At 36.0% G+C, this 15,394-nt stretch overlaps 2 protein-coding genes across 3 annotated transcripts in view; both read left to right on the plus strand.

The window, feature by feature from the left end:
• LOC135084271 (endothelin-converting enzyme homolog) overlaps positions 1-8,273 on the plus strand; it is a 55,626-nt gene extending 47,353 nt beyond the window's left edge. For both annotated transcript variants that reach the window (XM_063979057.1, XM_063979056.1), the window contains 8 exons: positions 77-174; positions 489-652; positions 1,226-1,408; positions 2,261-2,422; positions 3,567-3,756; positions 4,737-4,867; positions 5,311-5,450; positions 5,701-8,273. In XM_063979057.1, coding sequence (XP_063835127.1) covers positions 77-174; positions 489-652; positions 1,226-1,408; positions 2,261-2,422; positions 3,567-3,756; positions 4,737-4,867; positions 5,311-5,450; positions 5,701-5,877 — 1,245 coding nt within the window. In that variant the 3' untranslated portion in view covers positions 5,878-8,273. The remainder of the gene's footprint in view (positions 1-76; positions 175-488; positions 653-1,225; positions 1,409-2,260; positions 2,423-3,566; positions 3,757-4,736; positions 4,868-5,310; positions 5,451-5,700) is intronic.
• A 1,869-nt stretch (positions 8,274-10,142) lies between these two features.
• On the plus strand, positions 10,143-15,394 carry LOC135084223 (uncharacterized). Its single transcript, XM_063978958.1, has 6 exons — positions 10,143-10,265; positions 10,677-10,761; positions 11,054-12,535; positions 12,722-12,959; positions 13,518-14,044; positions 14,238-15,394. Exons 2-6 carry the CDS (start codon positions 10,686-10,688, stop codon positions 15,323-15,325), a joined length of 3,411 nt encoding a protein of 1,136 aa, XP_063835028.1. The 5' UTR covers positions 10,143-10,265; positions 10,677-10,685; the 3' UTR covers positions 15,326-15,394.

The raw sequence follows: 15,394 nt of genomic DNA on the forward strand, positions 1-15,394 counted from the left end.
AGTGGCCATAGATGCTATTTCGCCATAAGTGTAGACTGTTAATGAAAATGGTATCAAAGTAATCGTTTTTTTGCAGATATCAGACGATGAAAGAATAGTTGTCTACGCTCCTGATTATTTCAGGAATCTCTCGAAAGTTATAGAGAAATATAACCGGACAGACCATGACCAGAAGTAAGTAGAAACATGTCACAATAACCAGAACACTATAATTTCAGCTTATCGTTTCTCACTATTATTATTATCAACATTTACATTATCATCAGGCTATTTAGTATCTACTACAGAAGGAAGAATTTTCTAATTTACTAAAGGAAGATTTGGTATACACTCCTCACGCTGGCCAGAAGGGTTGAGAAGGCCTGACGTTCGCATATTTTTCCTTTAATCGCCTCTTTCGCCATCTGCAGGAATATTGGTGGTCCTATTGTATGTACTCTATCGGAACCACCAATAATATCGTTTCTATATTTAAGCTATTATTTCAGGACGCTGACTAGTTACATGATGTGGCAAGTGTCGAGATCACTCTCCACGTATTTGTCGAAGTCTTTCCGAGATGCGACGAAGATATTGAGAAAGGCTCTCTTTGGATCGGAGGGTACGGAGGAATCTTGGAGATACTGCGTCACTGATACTAACAACGCTATAGGTACGTCTTTGTTTTATAACATTGAAAAAGTACCTAATTTGTTTCAAGGAATTAATATACTGGACCTATGTGAGAGCCTTGTACAACTACTCATAAATCACAACCGTCACTACCGTTTAGTACTAAACAGAAATCAATGTTACTAAACTGTTGGGTTTGAGGTTTCATGAAACAATAAAAATAATAACTCAGATTTACTGTTAGCTAATTAATTAGGACATTAGAAAGCATGACATTTAGTTAGTTTTATCGAATGCCTTGGCTTAGTCTTTTAAAGTTTTCCAACGACTTTTTTAAATTTCCAAATATTAAGTATTTGGCTAGTCTACAAAAGTACATTTCATGCAACATTTTGATATTTAGTATTTGTAAGTTCGCCTAATGTTAAAATTTTTGTTATTGAAGTAAATAAATAAAAATTTTATGGGAAGTTAGGTTTTCGAATATGTATCTAGTTAAGATTAGAAGGATTAGGGTTCGATCCTAATTTTTAAGGTAAAAAATTATGTTGTTTTTCTTGATGGATTATTATACTACAGTGGAATACTTACAATATTAACATATCTGTTTCAGGTTTCGCAGTAGGAGCGATGTTTGTCCGCGAAGTATTCAAAGGCGAGGCGAAGACCCAAGGGGAGGGCATGATAAACAACATCAAAACAGCCTTCAAGGAAAACCTGAAGAACCTGGACTGGATGGACGTGGAGACCAGAGAAGCTGCTGAAACTAAGGCCGATGCGATTACTGATATGATTGGTGAGAAATTACTGCTATTGAATTGAGTCTGATTGAGAAACAGTTAATGCACTAAACATTGTAGCGTTTACTGGTGATTTATAGGAAGTAAGAATTTCCCTATTCCACTTTTGGAACTGAAAGGACTTGCTTTGTTTAGTGATTGAGCTTGTAGTATCAGTATATCCCTATCTTTTGAGTCACTTCTACAATCAGTGTCAGACTTTATAAAAATCGTTTAGGACGTTGTACTTGGGTCATAAAGAAGAAGAAGAAGAAGAAGAAGAAAAAATATTTATTTGGTACTAAAATAAAGGCAAAAACAAAGCAGAGCTAAGCCTCTGCAAAGGTTACATTTATAAAGTGACTATATTTATTATGTAACCTACAAGACTTCTCTCATCTAATCCCGATTACAGCTCGAGTGTTGATCGTCCCTGGACATCTTATTGAACTTGCGTACATTATAATCATGAGGCTTCTCACTGCTGCAACTCCTGTATAGCCAGGATCTACCACCGCCAACAGATCCAACCAGTGAATGACGTCATCATCATCATTTCAGCCACAGGACGTCCACTGCTGAACATTAGGCCTCTTCCAATGACTTCCACAGCACACGGTTGGTAGCGGCCTGCATCCAGCGCCTTCCGCTTCGGTGTGTGTTACCAGTTATGACATATGGCTGGGAAGCGTGGCCTCTCACTATCTCATAAAGAAGCTCAAAATTGCACAGCGTGCTATGGAAAGAGCTATGCTCGGTGTTTCTTTACGAGATCGAATCAGAAATGAGGAGATCCATAAACAAACTAAAGTGAATCATAGTACAACATCATTCTTAGGTTCAAAATACTCATCCTTTTATATCCACAGGGTTCCCGGACTACATTCTCCACAAAGATGAGTTGGATAAGCAGTACGAGGGTCTGGAGGTGCACCCGAATGAATACTTCGATAACAACATCGCATTCAACGTGTTTAGTCTGAAGAACGACCTGAAGAAGCTGGATCAGCCGGTTAACAAGACTAAATGGGGTGGGTTTAGATGTTTCAGAATATCCCCTTAAATGTTGATAGGTATATTGAGACGAAAATCGCTTGCGAGGAACCCTAGTTCCGAAGGGTCTGTGTAAAATGATAATAGGAGAATTCTTTGGATGCAATCGTGAACCCTACGATATTGAACTTCTGATTTTTGTCTGCTATAGCACAGAATAAGTAATAGTACAGGTACAGAAGGATTACTCCGCAAGACGATTTAAATAAATGCGAGTCTTGCTACGACGCGATACAGTGGAATTCAGCTCGCACAGCACTACGTACCTACAATTTTATTCACCTACAAGTTTTGTCTCTTTCTATCGCGTGCCTCTGAACTCTTCTTACGCTGTTAGGGTTGCTGTCTAGTAGTGTCTAGTAAAAAAAAAATTAATCGACTTATTTCTAATGAGGTACGTAGTTAATGTAGGTAAGTACGCATTCATTATGGAAAACCTTGGGAGAGGCCTTTGTCCAGCAGTGGACGTTATTAATTGGCTGAAACGAACGAACGCATTCTGAGCAGTAGTCATGGTAGGTTAGGTTCCTATACTATCCTAAGAATTATTGATTACCTACATGGCCAACATACCTTTCAGCATCTTTGGGAAGCGAAAAAAAAGATAAATCCGGTAGATTTCTTTTCGAATTTAAACACCCGAACGCCGCACAATAATATTTATGTCCATTTTTAAATAATACTTCGATCATAGAATTAGGTACTACAACGCACGCCAGCGTCCTGACGGGCGCGCGCGTGACACTCGACTGATATAATACCCGCCGGCGGGGCGCTTCGCTGTAGGTAATTATCGGATGTACCGCGCGGAGTGAGCCAGGCCTGGCTATAGTGAAGTCTTTTGAGTAGTTTTGTTGTGAGGTGATTTTGATTAAGAATAACCTGTTTTTACCTATATCAGACAAAATTAACCTACTTATGTACAAAACTGAAGTCTTCAAAATGCCAACGTAGCACAAACTCGCAAGGTTTTGCACGAGAAAATCTATGGCACAGAGCACTTCGAGTCATATTCCATTGACATTTTGACAAAAACTTCCTCTTTTAATAAACCTAAAGAAAAATGGCCTTTCATACTTAATATTGGTGTTTTGCTAACTTTTAACATCTGCTATCCATCAGGTATGACTCCATCAACCGTCAACGCCTACTACACGCCAACCAAGAATCAAATCGTGTTCCCTGCTGGCATCCTGCAGCTGCCTTTCTACGATGGAGACAATCCCAAGAGTGTGAACTATGGTGCTATGGGAGTGGTGATGGGACATGAGCTCACGCACGCCTTTGATGACCAGGGACGGGAGTATGATAGGTGAGTCTTCAGCCGTGAAAGTACATATTCATCACCATCATCATCATTATTTCTTATAACCATAGGACGTCCACTGCTGAAAATAAGCCTCCCCCAATGATTTCCACAATGGCCGGTTGGTGGCGGCCTGCATCCAGCGCCTACCTTTATGAGGTCGTCAAAGTACATACGAGCGGGTTTACCACAATACGGGACTATTCCCACCTCTCGTTCCCACCGCTGTAACTCCTGTGTAGCCAGGATCTACAGTTTTACCGCCAATAAACCCAACCAGTGAAGGTCAAATTTCTCCCGGGGGAAATTGGCTCACCACAATAGACGAGCGGCGGCTAGGATCGAATCCGTGTTCCTAGCTCGGATCACAATTCGGCCAGTCCGACCCCTTCATCTTGCAGCTATTGTCAGATTGTATTGTAAAACGATACTACAGTAATGTCCATCCATATTGAAGATTAGATTATTCCTACCGCAGACCGCTGCTACTTCTAAGTATTACTCCTCGCACTAGACTAAATATTATGCTTGTGTCACGAGTGGGCTCACCATAATAGTCGAGCGTCAGCGTTCGTCGAACCTGCGTTCCTCGGGTGACGAGTCGGCCAGTCCGATCCTTCACTGTTCGGCTATCGTGAGTTCATTAGTGCTGTATTTATTAATTTATTTTATTTATTTAAGAATAGAACGGTAATACCTCAAACAAGTAACAAGGTTCAGGTCCAGGATAACATTTAAATACTTAAATACACACTGTAATAGAATAGAATAGTTTTTTATTTGAAAGAAAGGTATACAAGCAGGCAAGACATAGGTACAATAATGGAAGGGATACACAAATGGATACAAAGCTGCTTGTGCCCCTCTGACAAAAAGACACCCGCTCAGCATACATCAAGACCGCGCAAGGGCTTGTCTAGAAACTGATCTAGTATAGGTACTTACCGATTAAGTAACTTTTTCATGCCAATCTTTTTTATACTCAGATTTGGAAACCTGCACCAATGGTGGAACAACGCTACGATTGCGCGCTTCAAGAAGCGAGCTGAATGCATCCAGAAACAGTACTCTGGGTACAGAATGGACGGGCAGCATCTGAACGGAAAACAAACTTTGGGTGAGTGAGTTGGTTAAACATAGGTTACATTATTATTTATTATTATTCTGTGGCATAGCCTGTAACAGAGGGTTTAGTGTGATTACATCAAACGTCTTTCAAGAACTAAAATTTTCATACATATTTTTAACGCAGTTGATGTAAACTCACACTACGCCCACAAAGCATAAGGGTGAGTAGAGGTATTTTCATGTCAAATGCTGAGAGACCGCATTCCAAACCCAATTTTTTCGAAAACCTAACTTCTCGAAATTTCAAACCCCTCACCCCTTCTCACACAGTATCACACTTCATCGGCCCCCTCCGTTCCCCTTAACGTGTGCCCTATTTCATGGATAGCTCCATATGCGCTATGCCTTTGTATGATTGGAACTATACATAGTTTACCTCCGCTCTGTCATCCTGACAAAAAACATAAGTAAAAACAATTTTCTTACCCACAGGAGAAAACATCGCTGACAATGGCGGACTGAAGGCGTCTTTCCACGCGTACCTGGACTACAGCAAGACAGCCGAAGTGAACCTCACTCTTCCCGGCCTTAACTACAACCATCGGCAGCTGTTCTTTATATCTTTTGCTCAGGTTAGTATTTGTAGTTTGAAATTATTTATGTATCCCTATTTTATCCGTTTCCCCGCTTTAATATGCACGTTCACGAATCCACGATCATTACACATTAATTATTATAGTCGCCTTAATACAGATTTTAGATAATAAACCGTGCAAAGCCAATAAATAACCGAAGAAAAAAATACTGCATGTCGTTTCACTTTCCCGCCAAGACGTTCCGACCAAAAAGAAAAAAATAGCTTAATATTGTTTTTTTTTTCAGGTATGGTGTTCCGCAATGACCAAGGAATCAAACAAGATGCAGATCGAAAAGGACGACCACACTGTCGCTAAATATCGAGTCATCGGGCCCATATCCAACCTAAAGGAGTTTTCTGAAGAGTTCCACTGCCCGATTGGTTCCAAGATGAATCCAGAGAAGAAATGCGAGGTTTGGTAAATAGAAGAAGATTTACGAAGTCGGTTAATCGCTACGAGCTTTGGCTGTTGCGTGTACATTGAACAGTCTTCGCGAATAGAATCTGGCAATCTTGCGGGGCAATATGGCGGGATAAAAATGGCGCCAAATTGATCTGACCATTATAATCACCTCAAAGATAATTGAAATATTTTCAGATTACAGACAGACATAATTACTAAACTACTTATAAGAGCAATACAATACCTTTAAAATACCTAACAGTTGCGAACTTTACATAACGCACTTGATAGTAATTTATTAGTTATAATGACCGTTAACACTGCGGTTGATTGCCAAATAGTGATTTTTTAAGGCCATGATTTTAAACTTCAGATTTGGGACATTTTCACGTCCGCGAGTTTAAATGCTTGGGGACAGATTAGACCGAGTCAAAAGCGGGACGGTCCCTGCTCCCCGTTACATTATCCGTGTCAAAAGTGGGACGGACCTGTACACATGTCCCAAGCAAGTCCAAACATAACAGTGTTACTTGATTGCCAAATAGTATTGGTGCGGACTGTGCCTACTTATTAGGTCAGCTTAACAAGCTAAGCAAAGAATTTGAGATATTTTTCCCGTGTGGTAAAAAAATCTTCAAACTGTCATTTAAAAAAAATGGTAACAAAATTCAAGAAAGCATTTAATACTCAAACCAACGAGTCCTGATCCTGACAATCTAACAAACTTTTTGATAAATGTAAATGTACATAGGTGAATATAATAGAGCTTAGCAATGGATATAGAAAACGGGTATATAATTTATAGACTTTGAAGATGTTAAAAGTTACGCTAGTTGTCAATGTTGCAAAAAAATATTCAAAACTTTATTCATGTAATAACAATTACTTGTCAAATGTAAAGCGAGGACAAGTTTATGATAATATAATCCGTATATTGGAACCATTATGAGAATACAGGGTTACTTTGCAATCCATGCATCATTATCCTTTTTTTTAAATTATTTAGATTAATACAACTTTATCGTAATTATTTTTGGAGCCTGATTGCAAATTCACCCTGTATAGCTTAGTTGAATGGCTATGGTGACACCTGTAAATAAGTAGTACTTAATATACCTACCTAAATATTTAAAAACAAAGTTATTCATTCAGCAGGCTCTAAACAGTGTGACGCCACATCTTTATAATTTGTTAACAGATACTTATTTAAAATACTGATTTATGGGTGTCATCTACGGTGGTGGTTATGGTGAAAAGTTAATGTTTTCTATAATAAAGCCTCTACACACAGCTAGCATGGATGAGACCAGGTCCTGGTCACCAGGATGTCGTGAGCGTCGCGTGATTACGATGCAATGTAACGTGCGCGTGGCGTGATTGCGACGTGATATCGTCGCGACATTATGCCGTCAGACAAATCGTATGGAAATGAAACGTCACGCTCATGTCGCGCTACAGTCACGTCACGCCTCACGCTACTTGTGTGTCAGAGGCTTAATAAATCCTATAATATTTAATATTGGCGTAGCTAGCTGCTTTTCTGTGCGAACAAAATGTACAATATTTATACTAAAATATATTTAGACGTAATAAACAAGTAAAATAATAATTATACAAAAAAAATCTCTGTGAATGTAACCATTTATGTAATTAATTGTCTTTTTAGTTAATAAGCAATGTGTGCAATGTTTAGATGTACTTAATTTTAAGAAAAAGTTAAAAGAAAATGTATTTTGAAAATATTAGTGCCATTTATAAAGTCGGATTCAACAATTAAGTAGATTTGTATTTTAAATAAGCATAATTTATACTTTACAAATTTAAAAAATGCTGGTCATTTTTGCGTGTGCCGTATAATTTTAAAATTATTGTGTTGTTGTCCTTATATTTAATGTGATTGTATATTATTAGGTATAATAATAAATGTAATAGATACAACGTATAATAAAATTAAAACAACAGAAACTCTACGAATTAACGATGGAAACACAATTTCACACTCATACAGGGTGTTTCAATAATTGGCATCCTTTTAATATCAGACTTTAACACATGATACACAATTACACAGTACATTCCCCAAATATTGAGATGCTACTATGTATCATGAGTAGTCTTATTTTAAAATGATGCCAACGATTTAAATTTCACTGTATAAACTTGGTATAGTAAAGAAAACTATAATAAAACAAATGGCTCTACAAAATTCGGAGTTTCAGTTAATTTAATTAGACGTTGTATTACATAGACCTACTTGTTGAATGTATTAATTTAAGATTTATTATTTTTATTGAACGTTTGTGGTTATTATACCTATTGATTATACATACATGTAACAAATATAATAATAGTAATATATCTACCTACACGTGCTTTTACGATTTCATTTATTGTTAAAATAATTAACAGTTCTACTTTTATAAAATTTAGTTAAAAAAAATTAATCAAGGTAGAATTTATGAAAGAAAGTTACCATTTGATAGGTATATTTATATTTCATCCAAATCCGTTTTGCTTAATTTGAAACCTGCAAAATTACAATCTTTTGCTTGTTTCTTTTAATTTTATCTACAAAGCTCCTTCTAAATTTATTAATTTAATATTTATTACTTTTAAACAATTAATTTAATTATCTTTTCTCACATAGAAAATTAAACACTATTAACTATTAATATGATTTTATAATAATTATTATAAAGGTTGACAATAAATTTTGTCCCAACCATTACATTACACAGCAGCACAGAAAATAATTATTATACGACTTTATTGTACAATAATTACGTAGTTTTTATCAAATTTTAAATTAACTATTGTTTATATTACAAATATAACAGTGGCTTAAGCTTAATATTATAATAAAAGCTAGAAAATCTAATAGCAATGAGATGTAATCAAAGATTTTATAAAATAATCATCATCCATAATTTTTAGTGAGACATCATCATATCATTGAAGATTTGTAATAGTGTCGTCTGAGACCAAATAGATGTATTAATCGAATACCAATTGAATATTTTTTTAAGACAAAATGTAGTAATATTCTTTTATTTTTACACAATTCAGATTCTTCAATTAAAGGCAAAGGTAAAGAAAGATGGTCACGACAGCACATTAATATGAACACTGTGGCAAAGTATATAACATTTTATGCAGTTGAAAAATGTGCTATTTCGCTACAAAAATGTGTAATTAATGTGCTGTCGACTGCAGCTCATCCACATTACTACATGGTTTGGCGTACGCGTGCGATATGGAGGTTTTATAAACATTAAAACTGGGATACGATTTTTGACGCTGGCATTTCTGCTTTTTTGATTTTGATTTGATTTTGCTTGATGTTGATGATGCTCAAAACTCCGCTACCTCCAGGGTCAGCGTGACGTACTAATTTTAAGACAACCTGTATGTAGATAAATGTCGCACGCTACGTAAGAATGTGGATAATACCTACCTTTAATGAGTAAAATCTGACCACAACCATTAGCAAAGATAACACATTATTCAGTATTATTACGATTTACCAAAGTAAGCAAAATATTATTTTATTATTAATAAACGAATTACTGCAATCATTATATAATATCATTGAATCAAGTACTTTCCATAGTTTAAATAAAGAAGATTTTACCTTTATTTTGCATAGATTCTATATAATTTTATAATAATATTTTTTTTATTTTTTATTCTAATATAACTAATTATTTTAAAAATATTTACATTAAACTGTTTCATTTGATTTTTAGCGCAATTTGTGCCCAGAACAAAGTTTATTTTATTTTATTATAATTATTTTTGACTGATTGATTTGAGAGTATGACATTAAAGTTGTGTTTTCGTATATTATGAATTTTTCTTTCTTACCCCAAATAATTCCCGAGAGTTCAAAAACACATCCTGTATAGCACGATTCTTACGCCCGTATTCACAAACGATGTTTGCTTAAGTGAAGCAGCACAAGTACACATTAATAATTATTAAAATAAACACAAATTATTAAATAAATAAAATTGATAAACTTATTACTTTACTTTCCCGCCAGGAAGGAAGACCAAAAACCAGTTGAATTAAAGAAAGCGCTGCACAGATTGCCATAAAAAAAATATAAAACATTTTTTTCATGTCATACTTTTCTGTATTGTGTAAATGTAAAATTAATTTTTATTTAATAAATTAAACTGATTTATTGCCTGAACGTTATTAAAACAATTCGAGTATAAATTAGAATTTCGAATAAAAATGCACACCCGTGTTACTTGACCACTAAACGTCAATGAAAATGAAAAATAAAATGGCGGATCGAAACGCTCTGCGCAAACCGCATTGCTGCGGAATATTCGTAAAATTTCGGAACAAGTTTTAACAATATTCGCCGCCAATCTCATGTCAAAACAAATATTTATTTTGGTAAGTAGAAATAAATTTGTGCTTGTGCCTATGAATTAATGAATTACATTACAATATTATTGGAAGAAACAAATTCTTGCTGCAAAAGATATGTCGACCCGTCCCCACCTCACCCAACTAGAATTTGAACAATTTTGTGTTTATAAAGTCTTGTAAAGTGTGTTTGCAAAGAAGTAATTTTCTGAATAAATTTATCTCAATATGAGAGAACACTACTGAATAATTAATGCACCGAACGTTATGCTTTCCGTGACTTTTTTTTAACGATATAACCTAAATCAGATGAAAGAAAAACAATAGTGTTAAATCTTGTTTTAATGTTGTGTAGTTCTGTTCTTTTGGTCATGTACTAGTTCTGCCTTGAGCCTATGATTAAATAAGCTTATTCGATCTAATATTAATGATTTCCAGATGTAAACAATGGAACAACAAATAATGGTTAAAACGGAGATGCAGGCACAGCCTAACGGAGAAATCCTCCTATTTTATGTAGATGGTTTGTATCACATTTTAAGTATATTTTAAAGAATAGGCTATATTTGTATTTTCCTTTCAATGTATGGCCAGTCTGTTTTGAAAATCTTATTGCAAATTTTAAAGCGTAATTATAATTGTAAACACAATTCCTTTTATAGGAAAAATTGTACTGCTTTCTTTGTATAAAAATATTATGTCAATACTTAAATTTTATTTCGTCTTAAGTTTCTATTATTCTAAACATCTTACCTTCAAAATTAAATTAGAGTAGAACCTAAAGGATAAAAAATTAAATATTTATTTTGTTACAGAAAATGAGACAGAAAATTCATCTGTTGAATTGGTTCAGATGCAAGAAAAATCCAATAGTGTTGAATATGAGGTCCAGTTGGATGAAGCTCCTTTAACTACAGTGTGGGCCGAGCCTGTCAAATTGAGGTGGACAGAGGAAGAAGTCCAAAAACTCCTTGTATTCTACGTTGATAATAAAGAAACTTTTATCACTGGCACAGCTAAGAAGAAACATCTTTGGGCCATTGCTTGTAAGACCATGTTGGTTGGCAAAACTGCTGACAATTGTGATGTTAAGCTACGTAATTTGAAGCACAAGTACTCCTCGATGCTCATAGACCAACAAAAAGGCGTTGCTGTTACCTGGCCCTTGTTTAATCTGTGCCATCAAGCATTCCATGACGATACATACGTCCAATTTATCCTCCGAGCGCAATTATCACAGCCACAAAAAAAAATTAAAGTACCAGTAGAGAACAACCCTATCGAAGAAAGCTCAAATAGTGGTGTTATAACTGTCAAAAATATTAACACAAACAAATCAACAGGAGATGCTAAAGTTGAAGCGATGTTGAATTTATACTTGAAATACAAGAAAAACTTCCAGAAGGATTATTGGCGTAGAGGTTTATGGGAAACTATTGCCATTGAACTAGGGGAGGAAGACTCGGATTATTGGCACAAACGATTCTTGAATTTTAGGCAACATTATTTAAGAGCACACGCCAAGCGAGAAAGCCAGGGACCTGACAGTGTGCAATGGCCTTACATGCACTTATTTGATCAGATATTTGAAGATGATCCAGAATTTCAGAGGAAGTTTCTCGAAAATGGTACTAGAAAGGCAGAAGTTCAGCCTGTAGATGTAAATGAGTGGAACGAGACAGAAAAGACGATTCTAGTTAAGTATTACTTTGATTGTTTCGATGAATTTATGGACAAAACTATACCAAATAATTTCCTATGGAATGAAGTTAGTAGATTACTTGATAAAAAACCAGAGGTATGTAAGTCGAAGTATCAGGAATTAAAGGACGAACATTTGAACTTGTATTTTGAGGGTGGTTATAGTCTGAGACAGCGCAAACCGCTTGCAATATTATTTGACAACATAATATCAAAGGAGACCGTATTGGAATTGGCAAACAATACAACATACGTAGTGGTTTGGAAAACAGAAGATATAGACCTATTAGTGGAGTTCTTGTATGAAAACATGATAGTTTTCAAAGACCCAGTTTGTTATAACGTTTTCTGGGCGTGTTTGTCCAAGAAATTGAAAAGAAGCGTACAGACTTGTAAACAGAAATGGGAAGAATTAAAGACTCTGTACAAATCTATATTAGAGGACAAAAAAGAGAATCCGGACATGCAAATCGATTGGAGATACATTGAAATGTTTGACGTCATATTTGATTATGGTATGGACACAAACTTGTTGAATGATTTCAAATATTTGAAAAAGGATCAAGATACTTCAAAAACTGATAATAAACTTGCAGGTAATTTTACATTTATTAATGCATTTCATTACATTTCGGATTTTACATTTTTCAAAAGCACATAATTAATTTTAAATCATTTTACATGCTGATTTAAATATTTCATTTTGTTCACCGAAAATGATCAAGAATCAATCTTAACATTGTTATTTGTAGTATTTTTTAACAGCGTTATTTTAATTTCAGTGGCACGGGTGAATATCAAAACTGATGAGTTACCAGACATATCTGACGATGAGGAGTTCGATGAAAGAGGCTTCACCAAGCGCGTTAGACGTGGAGTCGGTGACTCCAAAGCTTTCCAGATACTGGAGTACTATCAAAAAAATAAGGAGAAGTTCTCAACCTCACAACGTAAGAAGCAAGCGTTGTGGGATCAGTTGGCCGGACAGCTGGGAATGAGTGGGGAAAAGTGCGCCCATAGGTTTGTGCATATTTCCATTTTTTACCCATCGTCGTTGAAGTGACAATGCCTCCTAACTAAATTTTTTTAAGAAATCGATTTTCTGTATACGATAGGCTTAAAATTTAATTTCGCGTGGATTTTTCCGTAAGAAATTAATTTCTAACTGATATTTCTTTTTAGATAGCAATAAAACTGGAAATAGCTGCTATATGCGCAAGTAATGTTTACGTATTTTTTTTACCTCCTGTAAACCAAAAAAATAATGTAGTTAGGAGGTATTGTCACTTCAACGACGCCATGTTCGTTTCAACTAGTTCAGTCTATTCAGTCGCGCTGCTGTCCACTGCTGTCCCCTAGGATTTCCACTACAGCCAGTCCTGTGCTGCCGGCATCCAGGTGCTTCCCGCGACCTTCGCCAGATCGTCGGTCCACCTAATGGGAGGCCTGCCCACACTACGTTTTCCAATCTGTTGTCGCTACTTGAGATTTTTTCTTCCTCGTGGTCCCGCGGTCTTTGTCCAGGACGTATTTGGCTTAATTGTTTGGAATTTTATTTGTAATTTTTTTTGTTTACAGGTTCAGAAATCTGAAACAAGTCTACATTTCGTACGTTCAACGTGAAATAAACAAACCGGAGATGCCTATTTTATGGCCTTACTATGCATTGTGCAAAAAAGTCTTTGGCTACAGAGCCATAAAAAACAAGTTGAAAAACAACAAAATTGGATCTGCAGAGACTGAAGAATGGGCTACGAAGGAAATTAAGCAAATTATCAATTACTACTCCAGCAATTTCAGTGACCTTTCAGAGAGCTGCGATAGTACTAAATGGGCACCGTTGGCACGGATCATGAATAAATCAGAGACAGCGGTGAATATCAAGTTTATGGAACTGCAGAAGTCGTACAAAAGGCTGAAAGCTATGAAAGAAACCCATCCAGAGTGCAAAGTGTCGTGGAAATACTACAATATGTTTGAAGATGTCTTCGCCAAGACTGGGAACGATTTGGAGATAGTTGAGTACGTGGATGATGAGATTATGGAGGTGGATGAATTGGTTTATGAGGATGACGTGGTTGAAGAGATAATCGATTCGCAAGACGGTAAGTGGTAAAAAGTTCTTAAATAATAAAATCAGGGATACTGTCATCATTCGAAATCTCTTTGTTTGTCTGATACATTTTCTGTTTAAACTCAAACATTTCTTTACCTATCAACACTTTACAAAACTGTTATACCTACTGTCGATTATCTTATTCTACTGCACAAAAATTCACACAGTAACTCCTTTTTCAGAAGACGACTATCAATGCATCATCGTGCTGCCCGAAGGTCAAGAACTATCAGACATCAGCAACGCAAAAATCATCATTCAACAGACCTCTGAAGATGGCACCAATGATGAACAGCCACAAGCTAAACCTGGGGTTACAAAATGGAACAAACGATCCAAGAAGAAACTATTAGTGCTGTACTTGAATTACATCAGATCGAGGAAAGGAAAAGAAATTAACCCCAAAGAAATGTGGACAGAAATTGCATCGAAATTGTCGGAGAAGACGCCATTGTCTTGTAGAAAGATGTTAGCCAGGTTAAAGGCAAACCACACCAAACAGACTGATGATGAAGAGGCTAACAGGAGGAAATCTTTGTACCACAACCTCATGGAAAAAGTGCTTTTACTAAAACCGAAGTTCGCAAAGAAAACTCAAACCAGTTCCAAAGACGGTAAAACATATAAAGACGTGCAATTACCAACACAGAAAGTGGAACTTGCCTTGCAATATTATTTGCAGCATATCGAGGAATTCTCCAACCCAAGATTCGAAAAGAAATATCTGTGGACAGAACTAGCCAATTTCGTGTCTGAGCCAGTGAATAAACTGTTCAACAAAATCAACTATTTGAAGCAGTTCTTCAATGTCGAAACTGAAGAAGTTGCTGGAGAAAAAACTTTGTTTAGTGAGTTGTTGCAAGAAATTCTTAATAAGGAAAATATGTTGAAAACTCAGACAGACACAGAGGCTAAAATAAGTCTAGAAGATGGTGAAGAAGTTATCTGGACAGATGAAGAAACCGAGCAGCTTTTGGTGTGGTATCTGGCCAATTTGGATAAGTTCAAGAATCCTAAGTTCGTCAGGAAATATCTTTGGATGGAAGCCTCTTCGATTTTGGGCAAAAGCCCGTTAGCTTGTTCCAAGATGATGACGAAAATAAGGACCGAGTATAAGACTATGATTAAGGAGAATCCTGAAGAATTGAACAGCTGGAGATTCTATGGGTTGTGTCAGAAGATATATGGGACTGGAAAGAAGGTGGAATCGAATCCAACCTGCTTAGTTCAACTTATGGAAGCTGCGGCTTCAGAGGAAAAGATAGAATAGGATGTAATCTAAATAAGTATATTCTGGAAAACAATGCTAGTGTAGAATTAAATAAGGGTTGAAAACCAA

The sequence above is a fragment of the Ostrinia nubilalis genome, chromosome 25 (assembly GCF_963855985.1).
Source record: "Ostrinia nubilalis chromosome 25, ilOstNubi1.1, whole genome shotgun sequence".
Taxonomy (NCBI): Eukaryota; Metazoa; Arthropoda; class Insecta; order Lepidoptera; family Crambidae; genus Ostrinia; species Ostrinia nubilalis.